This window comes from Oenanthe melanoleuca, chromosome 11 (genome assembly GCF_029582105.1).
Source record: "Oenanthe melanoleuca isolate GR-GAL-2019-014 chromosome 11, OMel1.0, whole genome shotgun sequence".
NCBI lineage: Eukaryota > Metazoa > Chordata > Aves > Passeriformes > Muscicapidae > Oenanthe > Oenanthe melanoleuca.
Window position 1 is genome coordinate 7,798,996 of NC_079345.1, and position 20,166 is coordinate 7,819,161.

General features: G+C 55.3%; 1 protein-coding gene across 2 annotated transcripts; it reads left to right on the forward strand.

Moving 5' to 3' along the window:
• Nucleotides 1-413: 413 nt before the first annotated feature.
• Nucleotides 414-20,060, forward strand: ZNRF1 (zinc and ring finger 1). 2 transcript variants are annotated; one of them, XM_056501062.1, is made up of 5 exons: nucleotides 414-1,282; nucleotides 17,580-17,675; nucleotides 18,303-18,408; nucleotides 18,502-18,592; nucleotides 18,978-20,060. In XM_056501062.1, the coding sequence occupies exons 1-4, from the start codon at nucleotides 838-840 to the stop codon at nucleotides 18,557-18,559; spliced, it is 705 nt and encodes a 234-aa protein (XP_056357037.1). In that variant the 5' UTR covers nucleotides 414-837; the 3' UTR covers nucleotides 18,560-18,592; nucleotides 18,978-20,060. The 2 variants fall into 2 exon arrangements, with proteins under 2 accessions (XP_056357037.1, XP_056357036.1); XM_056501061.1 differs by having other exon boundaries at nucleotides 415-1,282; nucleotides 18,741-20,060.
• Nucleotides 20,061-20,166: the final 106 nt, after the last annotated feature.

A 20,166-nucleotide genomic window follows, 5' to 3' on the forward strand; every position in this document is an offset into this window, starting at 1 on the left:
ACTGCTGGGAGATGTAGTCCCGCCGCTCACCGCCCCCCACCCGCCCCCGGCCCGGTGAACTGGGGCAGCGAGTGTCGAGGAGCCGGTGGGGGTCCCACGGCCCGAGGGGGGTCCCGGTGCGAGCCCGGCCACTCTGGGGGGGCTCTGGCCGCGGAGGCGCGCGGGTGGTCGCGGCCCCGCTGCAGAGCAAGATGTGTGCGTGGCTCGGGTCGAGGGTTGTGTTCCGCGGGGCAGCGCCCGCACATCGGTGCGGCGGCGGCTCCGCGTCCCGCGGCGGCGGCTCGCGCAGCGCCGGGCGGCGGCGGTGCAGGGGTTAAGGGCGGCGGGCCGGGGGGGCCGGGGGCGGGAGCATGCGTGCTGCCGGCCGCTATTGTCTCCGGCGCGGCGCCCAGCACCAGGCGGCGGCCGCAGCGAGGCCGTGCCCGGCGCAGCGCAGCGGAGCGGGGCGCGCCGCCCCCGCCGCCCCCGCCGCCCATGGGCCGCAGCTGATCCGCGCCCGGCTCCCGGCCGCGCCCCGGGCACCAGCGAGGCGGGCGGAGCGACCCTGCCGGCGTCCACCCCCCCCCTCCCCCGCCGCTCCCTCCCCGCTCCGCGGCCCCGGAGCCCTCGGCGGCCTCCGCCGGGGGTGACGGCGGCGGCGGCGGCGGACTCGGGGCGCCCTCGCCCCTGCGGGCCCGGCGGGGGGAGGATGCCTGGGGCGGGGATGGGTTTTCGCCCGTAGCTCCTCCGCGCCCCCCCGCTTCCTTCCGCCCCCCTCTCGCCTCCCAGCGGGGGCGGCGCGGCCCCGTTCCCCGCGGGGGGCTGTCGCTCGGCTCCCTCCGGCCCGGCGGCGCCCACATGGGGGGCAAGCAGAGCACGGCGACCCGCTCGCGGGGCCCCTTCCCGGGGGTGTCGACGGATGACAGCGCCGTGCCGCCGCCGGGCGGAGGGGGGGGGCCGCCCCCCTTCGGCCATTACCGGGCGGGCGGCGGCGGCGGCGCGATGGGGCTGCGCAGCCGCTCCGTCAGCTCGGTGGCCGGCATGGGCATGGACCCGGCGGCGGCCGGCGCCGTCCCCTTCGGGCTGTACGCGGCGGCGGCGCGGGCGGCGGGGGAGGCCGAGCGGGCCCCGGGCGGCGGCGGCGGCGGTCCGGGCTCCGACTCCACGTACGCCCATGGCAACAGTTTCCAGGAGACGGGAGGCGGTCACCATAGAGACGGGATGCTGTACCTGGGCGCCAGGGCCTCGCTGGCCGACGCGCTGCCCCTTCACATCGCGCCGCGGTGGTTCAGCTCGCACAGCGGTGAGTGCCGGCTCCCCCGAGCCTTCCCCCGGCTTCCCCTCCCGCCGTGGGTGTCCGGGGGCGGCGGTGGGCGCGGTTCACCCGGGAAGGGGGAGCTGCCCCTCTCTTGGACCCTCATCCCCATCCCCTCCCCGACACGGACGAGCGGGTGCGTGCTGGAGCTGGCATCTGTGTCAAGGTCAAGGGAGGAAGGGGCTGTGAAGGAAGGAGGCTTTCTAGAAGGGAGGTGTTGTGGCTCTAGGATATGAAGCAGTGGATGTGGCACCCCCAGCTCACCCCCCTCCTTGACTTGGGGGATAGTGATCTTGAGGTCCTGAGGGTGCTGTAGCTCAAGACCTTGGGTTTTGCAATCAGGCTGAGTGCCTTGTTTCTCTCCTGAAGGTGTTTGAGGGTTGCCAGTCAGGTGTAGCAGTTTCCAGCCTTAGAAACTGGGAAAGGAGCAGAGGAAGCCTTTGAACGCAAGGTGTGGGGATCTTTTTTTTTTTTTTTTTTCCTTTGTTTTGTCTGATAAAGGGCCAGGGAAAAGCCAAAGTGGGTTTTCTTTTTCAAGCCAGCTGGCAGTGTTGTGGTGCTGAGGAGGAAGCAGAGGAGGAACTGCCTGCCTCTTTAGCTCTCCTGCAGGAAACATGTCAGGCTATGGGAAGGGGCAAGGTTACCCCCTTCACCGTCCTGGCTGGACTCTTCCATGTGTCCTGGTGTCTGGAGAGGAGCGCTGGTTGTGAGCAGGGCTGTGTCACTGACCTAGTTTTGGCTGGGTATGGGGAGCGAGGTGGGAGGTCCTCCATTCCTCTCCTGGCTGGAGGGGAAGTCATTTCAGGGATGTCTCCCTGCATTTCCTGGAATAGTCTGGGATTTCTCTCCCACCCGTCCCCCTTGCAAATGCTGTGTTCTCCTTGTGTGACGTGGTCTGGGAATTTCATAATATGCCTTGGGACAATGCCTCATTTTCAGGAAGGCCTGAGACTGAAGCGGTGGATAAGAACAAAGTGCAAGAAGAGTCTCATGGGGCCCATTTTCCTACTTCTTGGAAAAAAAATAAATCTTGGGATTTTTTTTCCCTTTGCCCAGTCTCCAGGGGCTGCTCTTCTCCATTAGATCGAAGCTGTGTGTCTTGCATTACATCCTCAGTGGCAGAATGCCCCAGGCCTGATTCCTATTGATCCGGATAAGCCAGGCGCTTGCCATCCTCCCTGGCAGATGGAGGGGGCTGGCAAGTGGCACCAGAGTTGAGACCGAGCACTCCTGCAAACTTTCTTGCTCTGTGACCTTGCACAGACTGTGCTGCTGCTCTGGTTTCTAAATGCAGAGAGAGAAAAAGGCACAGCATCCTTCCATATATTCCACAAGCCTCTCTGGGAATGAGGGCCATGGGGGCTTCTGCTGCGCCTGGTGCTGGAATGAGGAGGGTCTCATTACAGTAGCACCCTGCAGCTCACAGTGGTTGGTCAGAGAGTATCAGTTACATTTTAAACTGCAAAGCTGAGGGAAAAAAAACCTGTTCAGAAAAATAAACCAACTGCAAAATGGAGTAAGCAGTTTTTCAGCCACTTGAGCAAGTTAGTGCAGCGCTGCTAAGTTAAACGCGGTGCCCTTGAAAGATTGCAGTGTGAGCTGTGGGAAGTGCTGCAAGAACTGGGTTTCTCTGGTGCCTCTTTTGGGGCCCTCTGAGAGCATTTGAGCTGAGCTGAAGCGTACGCGGGCAGCAGTGAGAGCTGTTCAGTCTGTGCCGAAGCCTCTCCCGGTGGTGGTTCTTCCTCGTTGCTAATTAATAGCAAAAGGAGTGGAGGATGCTTAGAAACCCTTCTGAAAACTTGTCAGAGCTCATTTAACTTTTGCACTCTTCCTCTCTTCGTGTAAGAAGTTAATGAAGGATTTGGAGACTGCAGGGAAGGGGGGAAGTAAGCCACTGCAAGATTGCTGAAATTCCTGTTAATCTCCGTTGCAGCTGGTTAACCTCCAGCAGGGCAGTCAGGAGCTGCTTGTGTCTTCCCCCCTGCCTCCCCATCGACCTGCTCCTCTCATGGTGCTGAGCTACTCCATTAGCCACTGGAAAGTGCTGAAGCAGCAGTGCTCTGGTAAATGGAGATGAGCTTTGACATTGGTGCGCGTGACTGTCCCTGCTCCCTTTGGAGGATGACTCGAGGGTGGGGATGAGGGGACCCACCAACTTACCAAACCCACTCAGCACGAGGCATGCCTGGGGATCTCTGGGATCTGCCTGAGCTGCTGTGCTGCCAAGGAGAGGAGCCCCCCAAAGTCTGTGGATAACAGGGCTGGAGAGTGGATTCTTGCCCTGCCTGCCCCTTTCTGGAGATCTGGATGGTGCTGTTCTCTGCATGTGGGTTGCATTCACGTTTTTCCAGGAGCACTTGGGTTTGGGGGATGAGCTGGAAGCTCAGAGTGCAACCTGAGCTCTGTGGGGTCGTCAGTAGGACAAGGAGGAGCCATGAGGGCAGTGATAAGGTGCTGCTGTTGCAGCAATGTGCCTGTGATAACGGGAGCACACAGATAGTCTTGGCGCCTCGCCGCTCCCTGTATCTGCCATGCAGAGTTTCTGTGTCTCTCCAGCTGCTCCATAGCTCATCAGGCCCATCAGCAAGGGACTCTGAGGAGTGAGCTGGGGCAGCTGCTTGGTGTCACTCCTTTCCCTCTCTGCAGTTGAAGGCCTGCAGAAGAGTTAGGTGTGCCTGGGAAGGAAGAGAGGACGATTGTGCTGGGAAGCCTGTGCGGAGGGAGATTGCAAAGTGGTCCCCAAGGCCAGTGAATGCTGCAGCATCACTGTAAGATGCTGTTTATGGGGATGGTCAGTGAGAAGAACCCACTGCTGAATCCCTGTGGGCTCCACTATGGCTGCTGGGATGCCAGGATGGGAGGAGCAGTTAGATACTGATGGCCTCCATCCTGTCCCAGGATGAGGCCAGGAGAGCTACTCTTGTAAACAGTGAAGCCTACATATACCTTCCAAATGGGGTGGGCAGGGTGATCTGACCTTTGTGGTGGAGCTTGTCCCTCCCTTTGAGTGGACAGCACCTCTGTCTCACAGGGTGAGTCCTGTTTCCTGATGGGAATTTTATTAAGGCATGCTCACCATATACACAAGCTATGTAACTGTTCCAGCACCACCTGAAACTGCTCTGGGATTTCCCTGTCTGCCCGGGGTTTCTGAGATATACTTCTTGGCCTCCATGAGTGGAAAATGACACATCTTGCACAACTTTGGAATTTGCCTGTAGCACTTGACCCTGCCTCTGGAGGTTTATGACTATTTAGGACTTCTCAGTAAAGCTAAGGCTAGCGGGAAGAAGGGAGAAAAGGGAGATGTGTGATTTAGTGCTACATGTCTCCAGCTTTGTGTGGTTCTCTTAGTATCTCTCATGTTATTCATCTTCATCAGAGGATCTAAGGGAGTTTGCAGAGGCTGTAAGTAGCTTAAAGTTTATCTGGAAATCCCACTCATCACCCAAAGCCCTTGAGTGTTTGAAGCTCTTAATAAATCCATATCTCCTTGTCTGCTGGCTAGCCCAAGGAAATGCCTAGATCATCCTGCTGTGCAGTACCACCAGGAATGTCACAGGCTTTCTGTGCACTGACAAAGCAAACTATTTGTCCTGGATGCTTGTAACACCAATGTCAGGAGGCCTTCTTTGCCAAATGAGCTGCTGTGTTGTCAGCTGCACTTTACTGGAGCAGGAGGCCCAGCCTGAGAAAGATGGGAAAGTTTTTAGTGCAGAGATGGCAGCCAGGGTGCTGGGTTGAGTCCTTCTCCAGGCACAGTTTGAGAGCAAAAAAGGTTGGAAATGCTCTTCAATCTAGCTCCAGAGGGTGGGAAATAGGGGTTGTTGGAAGGTGAGCTGTGTTGGGCAGCCCCAGTCTCTGCAAGCTGGGAAGAGGTCTGTATGGTGAACCCTTGCTGTGTTCCAACAGCTTTGAGTCCTGAGCCTTTTATCACTGGTGCCTGGCAATCCTTGATCCTCAGATAGTCCTGCCACTGCAGTCTCTACACCAGAATAAGAAGGCTGAATTCTAGCTTGCTAGTCAGCCCTGGCTGTCTTGCCACCAACTTGTCACCAGTGTGTTCTGGCAGCCAGAATGGGCCCACCATGTCCCATGGTGTATCAGGCACAGCACTGCTGACTGGTCAAGGGAGGTGATTGTCCTGCTCTGCACTGCTGTGGCCTCACCTCCAGTCTGGTGTACAGATTTAGGTAGCACAATACAAGAAGCATATAAAGCTGTTGGAGAGCATCCAGAGGAGTGACCTGAAGGTAGTGAAGGGTCTAGAGGGCAAGCCATATGAGGAGCAGCTGAGGTCTCTTGGCTTGTTCTGCCTGGAAAAGAAGATGAGGGCAGAGCTCGTCGTGGGCTGCAGCTTCCACAGGAGGGGCACTGGGGGGTCAGCACTGATCTCTGCTGTCTGTGACAGGATCCAAGGCAATATCGTGGAGTGCTAAGGGAGGTTTACATAGGACATTAGGAAAAGGTTTTTCACCTAAAATGTGATTGGGCACTGCAAGGCTCCCCAGGAAAGTGCTCGCAGCACCAAATCTGACAGAGTTCAGAAAGTATTTGGACAAGGCTCTCAGGCACATGGTGTGATTCTTGGGGTTGTCCTGTTCAGGGCCAGGAGTTGGACTTGATGATCCTTGTGCTTCCCTTCCAACTGAATCTATGAAGTTTTCAACTTAAGACATCATATGTGCTTCCCTCCCCGCTTCCAGGAGCTAGGCTTGGGGAAGGGCGCCCCAAGGTCTGCACGAACTTGCCATTCTGAATCTCTTTTTGCTAGTGGAAATTTCTGAAGACCACTGTCCTCAGGCCATCTTTTTGTGGGTTTGGTGCTGGTTACTGTCTGACAACTAGATCAAGCACCTGCATCTTTGCCAGACCTGCAGATCATTTGAGGAGTGGGTGCAGAGTGACTCCTCAGACTGGTGATGTTCAACTGTTGGGCTCTCCAGGACTGGAGGGGACACTTCTGCTTCTGCCTTCTCTGAGCCAGCTGCCAGGGCAGCATCCACCTGGGACGGGGGAAGAGACAGCGGCTACTTCAGAAGAGCAAGGTGCTGAGCACCTGGAGGCAGGAGACTGGAAGGCAGCTTTAATGCACACCAGAGCTGAAGTTCCAGTGCGTCAACGTTGGTGTTGCGCGTGAGAAGCCAGCGGTGGCGGCAGTTATCTTCAGTCTCCGCAGCGAGAGCGAGCGCAGAGTCTCTGCGCTGCCCTGCCTCCCCAGTGCCCTCTGAAATCCCCACTGCTTTCCTCAGGGACACATCAGCTGGGCTCTCTCCTCTACAAACCTGTGCATAAATCAGCATAGGGTAGCTGGGTGCCCTCTCCCTCTTCCACACATGTATCTTCTAGAGATGCTGAGAATGATGCTCTCGTGCTCCTGGGCTGACCCACTTCCCAGCCAGGATTGTCTTCCCAGCCTGTGACGTAAGTTTATCCCATGCTGGTTTGTTTTGCTGGGATGTTTGTTCCAGTGACTGGAATAACCGTAAAGGCTTCTCTTATTTATTAATGTGCTATATAACTTCTCTCTCTCTCATTCAGTGGCCGGAGGATCAATCAGATACAGACATCTTTGGTGGAGGAGCAGTATCAGGCTGGCGCCTGGCCAAGGCAGCCGCTCAGAGTCATGGGAAAATGCTGCTAAATGCTGAAAATTAATTTCAAGAGAAGTGCAGGGAGGGAGAAAAGCCCACTTTGGAGGAGGAGAAAAAAAAAAGCCTTTTCCCCCCCTTCCAATGTAATCTCTCATGTGACAGATCAGACAGGCAGCAAAGGGGTCTTTGGATAAATTCCCTTTGCAGGGACCAGTCTTGTGGTGCCCCAAGCAGACAGTGGGCAACCACGAGATGCATTTCGTGGCATTGCTGCTGTTACACCAAAACCCCAGATGTGCTGAGTACTTGGTTTTGAGTAAATGTGACCTGGCTTTCTCCTGGTTCCCTTGAAAACTGAAATCATAAGGGCTTGGGAATGATGTGCATGAGCAGCCAAGTGATGCTGTACAGCAGCAGGCCCTGATGCAGAGCACTTTTCCCACCTGCTTTGGTCTGGCTGTACATCAGGGTACAACAAGCCTTCCTCTGCAGAGACACCAATTTTTTAATTTCAGATAGAGCAAGAGTGGTTAAAGCTGGTTAAATATGTTCTCTGCACCAGTTCCACCAGGCAGGTTTCAAGTGCAGGTGAAACCACTGTGGACTTGAGTAGCCCTTGGGGTGCTCCTGCTGTCCCTTGCAGTGCTTTTTGATGGGAGGCTATTGGAGGTGCAGCTTCAGGAAGCTCTGCTGCCTGGGGCCTCTTCTCGTGCCGCTGCACAGCATTTCCCGTGGGCAGAGCCCAGCTGCTGGCAAGTTCCTGCCCTGTTGGGCTGCAGGCAGGGGAGGGGAGTGCCTGTGGTGGGGGACAGGGGCTGCTCCTTTCTCATCATGGTTTAACTCTCCATACCACCGCATATCCATACAATCTGGGATTTGAGGAAGGTGGAAGGAAAGGCCAGAGAAGCAACAGGCAGTTCTTCATGGCTCATTTCTGTGCTGCTGGCACAAGGTTTGGTACATTGGTGCTCCTTGCTGTGGTCTCTGTGTCTCCAGGCTGCCAGAGTTGTACCGTGTGCCACCAGCTGAACCTGAGCAGATGCATTGCTCAGACCCAACGCTGGGTCTGTGGGCAACTGGGGGTGTTCTGTCCAGGGTGTATTTTGCCAGTGGGGATTGTACCTCACCATTGGAGAGGCTGTACTGCACCTCTGAGGTGAAGCTGACTCTTCTCTCCCCTCCTTCCCTATAGACCAGAGCTGGCCAGCATCAGCACCAGGTTGACCCTGGGACAGTTGTGGTGTCATGGGTTGAATGAGCTTGGGCAATTTGTGACTCCCTGTGCTCATGCACACTTGTGACTGTGGGGCTCCCATCAGTGGCATGAAACTAGACTGTGTGCCTTGGAACAGTCTTGTGGCACTTTGTAGAGAAGCAGAGAGATGCTGTGGAAATATTTACCTTTTTGCTAGTTTTAACAACCCTAGCAGAAATTCCCCGGGATTGTGTATTCTCAGTTAGCATCCTTGGTTCATTGAGTCTTGTCAAGTTATGTCCATAGTTCCGGAGAGACTGTCACCTGCCAGGCACAGAAGAGGGGCTGGGGCAGATCCTGGTGAGGGAAGCACAGCAGCACAGATGAAGAATGGAACTGAAAGCTGCTCAGAGCTGTTTCCTGGCCCAAGCAGGCAGGACAGCATGACAACAGTGGTATTTTTAGAGGCCAGCTGCCTGCAACACAAGAGGGGGAAAGCAACAGTCAGGAGGAGAACTGAGTGATGCTGACCCTGTCCCACATCCCTGCCCAGCATTTTATTTCCTTCCAGGATGAGGCCACTGACATTTCCATGTCCTCTGTGTCTCTTTGCCTGTTGCTGCCTTGAAAGACAGCTCTCTTCCTTCTCCCCCTGGCTTTCACCATGGCTGTGAGTTTCTCTGATCACAGCTCAGTGATTTGAGGGTGGTGCCAGGAGCTCTGCTCTTCACATCCTGGATGGTTGCATTACAGCTTGAGGTGGTGGGTGTTTGGGGGATTGTTTTTTGGAGAAGTCTTTGTCACCAGAGAAGGGAAAATCTGCATTTTTTCCTGCAGCCGGGGTAATTGCAGTAATTCATTTGGGAGCTCTTCCTACAAGGTGATGGAGCTGCACTTTGTCAGAAGTGCTGCAGGGGAATTAGATCCACCTTTCAATCCAAGGCCTGTACATCTGTAGCCAGGGAAAAGGAGGCAGGGTTGGTTCTAGGCAGATGGCTTAAATTACTGTCTGCAGGGAGATCAAGTCAGTTTGGGCTGAGATCAGTTTTGGGGCCAGCCCTCTGTTAAGCTGGGGCTGAGCAGGATGGGCTGAGGCTGAGCACGCTGCCTTGGCATTTCAGGTTATCCCTGGTCAGATCTTGCTGCTCTGAAACTAATGTCCACTGGCTTATTTATTGTGCCCCTGATTTCATAGCCCTTGAAGACTGCTATTTACCTGGATCTTACCCTGCTGAGGGGGTTTTTAGATGCCTTTGATTTCATTTTGCTCCCTGTAGATAGGTACAAAACACCTGCACCTAGTCCTGGGTGGATGCTGCTTCACATGGCCCTGCCCAGCTCTGGAAGTGGGGTTACACTCTGCTCTTCTAGGTGTTGCCTTTAGTGATGGGGAAGAGAGAACTTCAAATCCCACAGCTGGGATTTTTGTCATCTGCAGCCCCACTGTCTCCTTCCTCAGAAGGAGTCCTTTTCATGTTGGAGGTTCACCTGGGGTGTTCACTGGGTATCCCTCAGCAGTCACAGTCACTCCTGGGGAGCAGGAGGATGCTCTGTGCCATGCAGCCCTTCCTACCATGTGAGGGGCAGGTGAGGTCAGGGCTTGCTCTGCAGCATGCTCCTCACTAAGATTTTTTTTTTTTTCCAGTAGTGGAAAAATTTCAATTTTTTTTTTGTCTTTGTGCAGAAACAACCACTATGAACTGGCTGCAAGTGTTCCCCAGCCATGCACTGCTTGTGGGTGCAGCTCTGTGTGCCTTTTATGCTCTGTTTGCTACCCACAACATAAAAATTGCCCTTTCTCTACCCCAAAAAGCAACGTGTCCTTTCCACACACCCCAAGGATTGGGGGTGTTGCACTGATGAAAAGCAGTTGCCTGAGTGATCCTGCCAGCATGGCCCAGCCACAGAGACACCCTCCACCAAGCTCTTTGTGCAGTGCTGTGGAATGCCTGGGGAGGAGGTGTCCCAGGAGCTGTTTGGGATCACTTCCTGGCTGGAGGGGTACATGTGTGCAGTCAGTGCTTGGCCATACTCCCAGCATCACAAAGCCAGAGCATGTCATCATGTGCCTCTGGAGTGTCCCATCATCCTCCCAAGAGATCATCTGAACATGAGGCACGATGGAGCCTCAGCAGCATCAAAGCACAAGTTTTTTGCTTTGGGAAAACCCAGAGGTCAGGAAGCAAATCACCCCATGGGGTCAGATCCGGCTGTGCTTGGGAGTGGCTCAGGTCAGGCTTTGGTGTTTCAACCTTTCCAGAAGCGGGAATTCCTCTGGCAGCTGCCCCGTGCTGGATGCTGGCAGTGGGGACTCCGTGGGTGCCTCCCCAGCGGATGTCTTAGTCAGGATGAGTCACCTCAGCATTCCCCTCGTGACGTTGCCTCGCTGCTCCCTCCCAGCCCTTGCCAAGCCAAAGTGCCAAACTCTGTCCCTTCCTGCTCTGATTTCCAAATTGCTGCATCCCACTGTGCTGCCAGAGGATCCCCTTAATTTCATCACCTGGGACCCCCTCATTACCCTGCTGGCTCTGTGCATCTTGTGGATGATTGCTGCCCACAGCAGGGCTTTGGCTGGGTCTCCTTCCTGTGAGAAATATGTGGGAGGAAAAAAACAGGCATTCAAGCAAACCCTTTGGAAATTCCTAGGTGTGCCTGCAGGATCGTTGTCCTCTCTGGGCAGTGAATTTGAACACCTGAACATCCCCTAAGAGGTGTGGAGGCAGCACCAGAGCATCCCTGAGTTCTCCTGAGCAGTGAGATGGCCCCAGACCTGTTTTGTGACTAGCAGGAGCCCTGGATAAGTATATAGCTTGGTAACTGAGCCCTGCAGCCTGACAGCAGCAGTTGGAGGTGTTAATGCCTTCGCTGGGCTATCACCCAGGACCCCTCTGCTTAACTTTGCTCTTCTCTGGGGTGCTAAAATTAGCTTTGGGCTACGCATTCTTCCTTATGAAACCTGTTCCCAGCAGCTGAGGGAGTGTTTCTGCCATAAACTAGGACTTGCCAGAAGACAGGGTGACCCTGAGAAGTTGCCTTTCTCATCCAGGTCTGGGGGGAACTGATCCTGCAGTATAGCCTGAGCTATATGAGTGATCTCTCTTAGCATAAGTGCTTCTGTTCAAAAATTGCAATTACAACCATGAAAGGGGCAATATTTAAACAATGGCAGGCAAGGAGGGTACTTGGTGTCTGGACATCCTGTGGCCATATAACCAGGCCTCTTTGCCCTCCTGCTTCTCAGTGTCTGTGAGCTATGCTGAAGGGTTTTGTAAGGCTTTGTTGTATCCATCTGCTGACAATTGATAGCTTTGGGTGCTCTGGAGCAAATGTTTCTCTGGGGTTCCCTCTCCCATGTCTCCTCCTCCTTTCCAACTCTCCAGCTTTCCAGAGCCCCAAAATTGCAATCTGTTCTTCTTCTTCCCATCCTCCCCCACCACCTCCATAAGAATCCAACTGGATTTAAAAAAATAGCTCTGCCTCCTGGCTTGCAGCAAGCTAGCCTTGGGCTTCTGTGACGTGGTGTCACCCAGCCCCTCTGCTCTGTGTCCTGCATCTCTCTGACCCCAGTGGCTTCCCTACATCCCACCTGAAGCACTAATGCCTTGTCCTTGCTGCTATATCTCCTCTTTGTGGCTTGAGTCAGGTGGGAGTGGACAGGGTTGTCTCCAAAACACAATGCTTTGAGCATTAGGATGGTGCTGCCCTTGGCCAGCTTGGTGTTTTATGGCACATCCCTGCCACCCTTGGCTGGTGTGTAGCTGACCTGACAGCAGACACCTGCCATGTGGGGAATTTGCCAGGAGCTACTGCACACCAGGGACAGCTTTTCTTAGACCTTGGAAAACATGGCCTTGCACACAAGTAGCTTCTTTCTAGGGTGCTGCTTTCATATTACAAACATTTATTTTCTCCCTTCTCAGCAAGCTGAACTGACTCAAGCAATGAGGAAATGGTGGAGCAGGATGGGGATGGAGCAAGACTATCCCCCTGCCAAGGCAGCAGAAATGGTTGAGTTTCTTTCCAAGCACTGCCATCCAGACATGTCCCATCCAATCCACATTTCCTGCTTGGCTGATCATATGGGGCTGTTTCACTGGCCTCCCCCAGCCCTGCCTCCCTTCCATCCTCAGGAAGGTGGGATATCTTATTTCCACTCTGGGCCCATCCTTATGCTCACCCACCTCTCTGCAGTCTTGAAGCAGGAGGAAGGACGCTTGCTTTTCCAAAGCTGGCAAATGAGGCAGCTTAAGTGCTTTACTCCTTCCTGCCTACGTGTCCCTGCTCGTGTCAGCCCTTGTGCTGCACAATAGCCAGAGTTCACCCAGTGCCTTGAGTCCTGCCAGGGCAGCAGGGCTGCCTTGGGCCTTGGCTCCTGCCTCTGCCCATGCAGCTGATGCCATTTCCTTCTGCAGGGGATGTGGATCCTGGCCTGCAGGCACTTGATGCTGCCTCCTGCAGCATCACCCAACTGCATTGCTGAGGCTGAGAGAGCATCACTTCCATGGTGGGCTCCCACTGGTGAAGGGGCACTCATGGAGTCCTCAGCTGCCAGGTCCCTTGTGCCCCAGCACCTCTCCCAGGCTGGAGAGGTGCTCTGTGCATCCATGTGCTATCTCCAATGTGCAGCTCTGTGACCGTCCCTTTAATAAAACGAGGCTGCTTTAAACCCACAAGGAATTTATTTTCTAGGAGATGTTGATCTGAATATCTTGGCTCTTCAGATTTCCTTCACTTGGCTGGCACAGAGGACACTCCTGCCTGATCCCTTCTTCTCTCCTGGGGCTGTGCTGGAGCCCTTGAAGGGTCAGGGAAGGGGAGGACTTGGAGCCCCTTTGCCTCACCCAACCCCATATGCTTCAGGCTGACCAGTCTTTCCTTCCTCTTCAATCACTAGTCTAGGTTTTCCCAAGATGATCCATGTATTCCAGCTTCCACCTGGTGCTTGTTCAGCTGGCAGTGTTAGGGAAGCCCTGGTGGAAGGTGGGATGCTCATGGTTTATTCACCAAGGAGGAGGCACCAGGACTGAATGCTCGGACCAAATACTCCCTGTTTTTATCTCATGTTTGGACACATCCTCACCTGGTATAAGCCAGCTCCCTTGGCTGGGAGCCCAGGATGCTCTCTGGAGACAGGAGATGGCCTGTGTAGCTGAGCTTTCCAAATCTTCCATGATCATCAGGCAGCCTGGAGCTTACCCAAGCTCCCTGGTTCTCCAGGTGTCCTGTGGGGTGGCTGGGCACCAGAGAAGGGATCCCTCCTGGGGCAGGCACATTTGGGGAAGTGTTGCCATTCCCACTTGAAGAGCTCCTGGTTTATCCCATGGCAGTAGTGGGAGACTGGGCAACCAGGGATCCCATTGGTGAATGCTGTATGTGGTCAGTTGCTGTCATTGTGCCTGGGCTGCTGCTTTCTCCTGCCTTCAGGACACAGCATTCCCCACTGGTGTCTTCCTCCCACTGCTGGAGGTGCTGTGGAAAAGCTGCAGCTCTCCATGTTTCAGCCACTGCCAGTAACAGAGCCAGGGTGTCCTGCTGCCAGGGCTGCTCTGTGGCCTGTAAGCAATCTGCCTGGAGGCACAACCAGCAGGAGGAGGTTTGGCAGGTGAAGGTGGACATGGCACATGCCTTTCCCTGGGATCTGGGATAGGCTTGCAGCTCCTTGGTCTCACCCACCCCTGAGGGGAGCAACCACTTCCACTCACAGGACATGGTGTGGTTGACCCTGTTGTAGTGCTCAATAGACACAAGTGATGGGAATTTCCTACCTCAGCTCTAGAATCATCTCTGTTTGGGATACTTAGAAATGGGTTGGAAAGGTGTCTCAATCCTCCCACCATCATTAAATTCCTTGCAGTTCTGTAGCAGTGCTTTTGGTACTGTGAGGGTTAACCATCAGGCTTTTTCAGCATTCATAGGACTGGGTGGAGATTTTCAGAGGTTCCCAGCTCTACTTTGCCCAGCTCTCTAAAATAAACCATGTAACCTTCCTAAAAATACACAGAGGGTAGTAGCCCCTGGAGAGCACCAGCACCACTTGCTCCTGGTTTCTAGACCAAGCCATTGGAGAGATCAGATCACTGCCAGCCTGTGTCTCGCAGCCCTGGAAAGCCCTTGGCTTTCTCAGAGTCTCCTGCAAGGTACAGAGACCAGGTCTTGACCTGAACCTGCCTTTCCAGGCCAGCCCCCTTTCTGCAGCACCCTCCTCTTCTGCTCTGGTACCTGCCCACACATTTCTGCATAGGTGACAGTGCCAGCTTCAGGTTTAATGTGCCATGGGCAGGAGCATCACCATCTGCACCAGATGCCTTGGGAGGGAGGAAGTGTCCATGGCCTTTCCCTGGAGCAACCCCTGGTCTCCCCATGGGTGTGGGAGGCCCAGGCAAGGAGGAATAGCTGAGCCCTTCCTCTCTTTTTTTTTTTAGGCATGTGGGAGGAGGACAGAAAGGGCTTGAGGAGGGAGGGAGCTGAATTTTCCATGAGCAGCTGTCAAAATGTAATCTCCTGCGTTGCTCCGGCTGGCAGCTTAGGCAGGATAAATTAACGGGGATTTCGGGGAATGTGGAAAATACCATGGCCTAGAGGGGGCTGGCCATGTGGAGAGCAGCTCTTTCATCCTCAGGACAGGCTCCTGCCTGAACTGTGAAGGGATGCTCCAAGGCACCAGGCTTGGTGCCTGCTGCTGTTTGGTACTGGCCTCGCTGGTTCTCTGCCTGTTACCTTCACCCAAAGGTCAGCTGGAGAAGGGGTGAGGGAGTTCACCTCCGCCTCCCGTTTCCCACTGGTGCTGGGCTGCTGTGCCTGCCCTGAAGGGAGACACAAGCAGTTGCTTTTGCAATGTCAAGTATTTGTGCTGACAGCTGGGGTGCAGGGCAGGCCCCTGCCCTGGGGGCTCCACACCAGCTCCTGCTCCTGCTCAGACTTGGGGATTTACACAACTGCATATTCTTCTTTCCTTTTTTTTTTCCCCTCCATCTTGTGAAGTGCAGAGCCAGAAAAGTATGTGTGTGTGCTTCTGCACTTGGCTCAGCCCCCAGACCTGTCTGGCTGGAAGATGCCACATACGTCCTGGGGCTCGAATTTGGGCCCCTCCGTCTGCCCAATGTCCCCATGTCCTTGCCATGGTGTCAGAGTCCTGGTGCCCCAGCCAGCTGCCCAGGGAGCAGTGAGGAGCATGAGGAGTGTTCGTGCTGGCTATTTATAACCGTGCTAAAGCTATCCCAGCTAGCACAGAGGTCTGGAGATACAGCAACAGCCGCTCGCTGGAGCCTGCAGAGGACCCTGCTCTTTGCCTGGCCCTGCTGCTTTGCTGGCAGCCACAGACCAGGCAGTTTCAGCTGGGGCCTTTTCCCTTTACATTGGTTGCACGTCTCATAGGATCCCTTCGGGTGCTGCCGGAGCTGGCAGATCTGGGACAGCTGTTTAAAATAACACATTGGCACAGATAAAGGGGGGACCAGAGGAAACGAGGTCTGCCCACACACACAGCACAGGGAGCAGTACTGAACCTCTACAAATGCCGTGCCCTGACAAAAGAGTTTGCAGACAAAATGCCTTTCCCAAAGGGAGCCCTTCCCAGCCATTTCAGGGACTTGCTGCTGGGAAGCAGTGCCCAGAGCTCTCCCGGTAGGGATCTGCTCCAGGCGGCTCCGGTTCAGGCGGGGCCAGGGCAGCAGGAGGGTGTCTGGCAAGGGGAGGCCAGCTGGGTCTTGCAGCAGGCAGGCTGGGAGGCTATCCGAGCTCTTCATGCTATAAATACACCGGGCAAGTAAACACTTGGGAGGAGGAAAAAACCAGCTACTTCAGCTAATGGGCATGGCTGCCACAAGGTATAAATCGGTCAGGAGTAAAATTAGGCTGGAGAGGAGAAGGCAGATCGGTGCTGCTGCCTACGAGGCCCTGGCTGCCGCACTGCCCTAGCGCCTGGGGCTTGGTGCAGTGGGGGCTGCATCAGAGCAGAGACCCTGTGGCTCTGCCAGGCTGGGGCAGGGATGTGTTCCCAGCGTGGCAATGCTGCAGGCCAGCAGGACACCCCACTGAAGGGACCTCTGGGCTTGAGGGCTCCTTCTTTTAGCAAGTCCTTTTAGAGCCAATCCCATACCATCCGTGGTGCTCATCCTTGCTGCACCCTCCTGGGAATTAACAGCACTCTGGAGGGGCAGGATACAAGGACCTGGGAAGTAAACTGTATTTATCACTGTTGTTAATGAGCACTGGAGTGTTGAGAAGTTAGAGGGGCTGTTTGCACAGCAGAGGTCTGAGCTGCCTCTCCTTAAAGCCACCCTGTACCTTCTCCCTTACAAGAAGCAAAAAAAAATGCCCTGTCCACATCCATGTGGTGGCAAACAAGAACCTGATTCATCCTTAGATAATTTGTGTACATTCTTTTTCTTTTCTTTCTTCAGCAGCCTTTGCATATATATGAAGAAAGCTCTTAAGCAGCACTGCAGTCAAACCTGATCTGCTTTTAGAAGGCAGATCCTTAAATTACCCTCTCCCTCTCTGCAGGCAGGGAATTGCTGGATATTCTGGTGCAAACCCGTGGTGGTGGCACGCGCGTGTTCAGCTCGAGCTGCACTGTGCTGCTCTGCTGGGCAGTGACAAACCACATGGCCTCGAGCTGGCTGCAGTGGAAGAGCAGGCAGTCCCAGATGGGTGACCTACAGTGCTGCTTGGGGTTCTGATCCTTGTGAATTTGGGGCTTACAAACTGTGTTTGGGGCAGCCTCACTCAGGGGGCTGGGGATGGTGCTGTGGTGGTCCACATGGCTCAAGCAGGTGATGATACCCTGGCACCACCCCAGGCAAGGTCACAGAGCAGATCTGGGCAACCCATCCAGCTTCACCCAGGAATCCAGACCACCAGGCAGGGCCAAGGTCAAGCTGGCTCATCAGCTTGCAGTGTCCCCTGCTTCTGGAAAGGCAGGCTGGCATCAGAGGAGTGAGCACCCACTTCACTCCTGTGGAAAGCTGGACAAAGCAGCCATTTGTGTTTAAAGCTCCAATCTGCCAGTTCTCTGCTGCAGCTATAGAAAAAACTCCTTCCTTGCAGCTTTTCTGGCTCAACCATGTGATGCCAAGCTCTGGCAGCAGGGACAGCACTGTCCAGGCACAGGGACGTGCCCCTGCACTTGCCAGTGGCTGGGTGCTGCACGCCCCAGGCTGCTGCTCGCCCTTTAAGGCCTGGCAGCAGCTGATGGCCACGTGGGCACTGCCCTGGCACGCTGTCCGTGCCCTCTGCGCGGCGGGTGCGGGCACGGCCAGCGCACCAGCTCCTCGCTGTCCCTGCTCGGTGGCTGTCCCCCTCGCTGGCGGCTGCTGGTGGCTGGCACAGGATGAGTGGGTGCCCAGTGGGTGCTGTGTGGGGTGAGGGTCACCATGCAGGCAGCAGGTGAGGGGCTGCCCGCTGCCCTGCCCCACCACAGCCCCAGGATTCCCCGGGATGCAGGGCAGGTGACTCCTGCCCTGGCTAAGGGCTCGTCTCTCTGCTCTCCTTCCAGGTTTCAAGTGCCCCATTTGCTCCAAGTCTGTGGCTTCTGATGAGATGGAAATGCACTTTATCATGTGTCTGAGCAAACCTCGCCTCTCCTACAACGGTAAGGGCCAGGCTGTGTGGGGGACACGGCGTCCTGCTGCCCTGGGATGGCTCCGGGCTGGCAGCAGAGATTTGCTGCGGGCGGGTGGCTTGGCTGGGCTTCCCACGAGGGCTGTGCTCCAGCAGGATGGTGCTGCTCCACTCTGCTCCCCTGTCATGGCTCAAGCCTGCTGCTTTTGCTTTCGGGTCCTTTGTAACACAGCCCCCTACCCCGAGGGAGCCCCGTCCCCTCCCCTCTGTGCCAGAGGGAACCCCTGGGCTGCCCCCCAAAGGGTCCTGTCCTTCCTCCCCTCCTTACTGGTAGGGTGGCTCATGAGGCTGAGCACTGGGCTGCAAGCTCTGGCATCTCCCACCTCTCTCCTGACCACTGGTATGGGAGTGATGCTCACCCCCTGCTGGTTGGTAATTTTTTGGAAGCCAGGGGTAGGAGTTGAGTTGACTCCAGATGCCCAAGACTTGTGTCCCCCCTGTGCTTCCACATGAGCCTCCTGCCAGTGTTTTCCAGCACTGTTGCCATTCCATCCCATCCCAGCTGCCCCCACAGCAGTGACCCTGGGCTCCCCTCCATCCCAGGGAGGAGAATGCTGTGGTGGTCCCCTCTCACTGCTGCCCTGTCCTCCCCTCCCAGATGATGTGCTGACCAAGGATGCCGGCGAGTGTGTGATCTGCCTGGAGGAGCTGCTGCAGGGGGACACGATAGCCAGGCTGCCCTGCCTCTGCATTTATCACAAAAGGTACCACGAGGGGACAGCCAGGCGGGTGGCAAGGGGACAGACAGGGACACCTGAGGCTCAGCAGCATGGTGGTAACATGCTCTCCTCTTGCAGCTGTATAGACTCATGGTTTGAAGTGAACAGATCTTGCCCAGAGCATCCTTCTGATTGACCCGCCGAGCGTGCTTGCTGACTTCTCTCTAAGGTGAGCCTGTGGTGGGCTGCTCGGAGGGGACATTCCCATGCTGGGTTTAAATCCAGGGCTGGAAGTGGAGGATGGGGTGGGATAGGGTGGGACATGACAGCCGGGGCTCCCACTCCTCACCTGGGACGGTCTCTCTCTGCCTTTGCAGGGCACCTTGCTAAACCTGCTGTACCTCCTGTCCCCGTCCCCCCCACCCCGCCTGGAGTTTTGGGCTGACTTTAGATTCCTCAAGAAGACAAAAATAAAACCCAGAAACTTGAATCCACTTGGGACAACGGCGGAGTTTTTATTTTATTTTATTATTTTTATTTGTTCTGTTGTTTTTCTGCTTTTTGTTTTGTTTTGGTTTTTTTGTTTTTGTTTTTGTTTTTTTTTAATTTAAAAGACTCAAAACAAAAAGAAAACATCCAGGAGATGACAGTGTGAGAAAAGCGGAGCGACCTGCTCTCCCCTCCACAGCCGCTGGTCACCAGGAGAGCTCTGCCTGCCAGGGAGGCCCCGGGGACGCCCTCGGCCGAAACCCTGCCATGATGTTTGGCTTTTCTCCCCGCACCGAAAGGGGAAAGCTGCCGGGGGACAGCCGGCCAAACGGAGCACGCGGCGTTTCTCACCGGCACCCCCCACCTCCCACCCGGACTCGCCCGGGGGCTCTGCTCGGTTTTTTTGCACTGACTAAACGGGAAATTTCTCCTCTCTCCCATCTCCCTTTTGGAGATCTCCACCCCAGCCCCGGCAGCGTTGAGATGGGGACTCTGCCCCACGCCGGGAGCGGGGCCACTGCTCCCCCCTGCTGAGTCGCAGGGGTCCGTCTTTCAAGTGTTTACAATGAGAAAAAAAAAAAAGGAAAAAAAAAGGAAAAAAAAGAAGAAAAAAAGAAAATGGACAAAAAAAAAAAAAACCAAACAACAAACCACAACTGAAGCTTCGTGTTGACTGGCGTGTTCTTCAATTTGAGCTTCCCTGCCCCGGTGATGTTTACAGACTGGTCACTCTTTAACTCAGCTATAACCACTCAGAGACTGGAGAGCTGCAGCATCCCCGCCGCCCCTCCCGTGCCCCCTCGCTGGGCTCCTCTTGCCAAATCCGCCTCCCCTCTTTCTTTTCCATCGGCTTTGAGTTGGACCCTTTTGAGGAGGGCATGGGGACAGCCCCAGTGGCTCCCTGGATGCCCCCAGCCACCCCTCGTCACAGGGGTGGTTTGCTGGAGGTGCCAAGACGGTGTCATTTCATGGCAGTGACCCCCCTCGCCCATCCCCGTCCCCTCCTGGCGCGGCGGGCGCGTTTTCGTTGGTGAGACCTCCCCTGCTGGCGGCCGTGCCCCTGCGGGAAACCTTTCTGTATTTATATATTAAAAAAAAAAAACAGGGGAAAAAAAGAGTTCAGAGCTTGGGGGGAGCTTCCTTCATTAGTCAAGGTGTTTTGATATGGTATTAAAACAATGTTCAATAAAATATTCACTGTTATTTTATTTCACTGGCTTTCTTGGTGAAGCAGATGATGTCAGTGGGGTGCTGGAGCCCCCCACCCACGCCAGTTCACCTTCTCTGTGCCTGTCGTGGGGATGGCCACAGTAG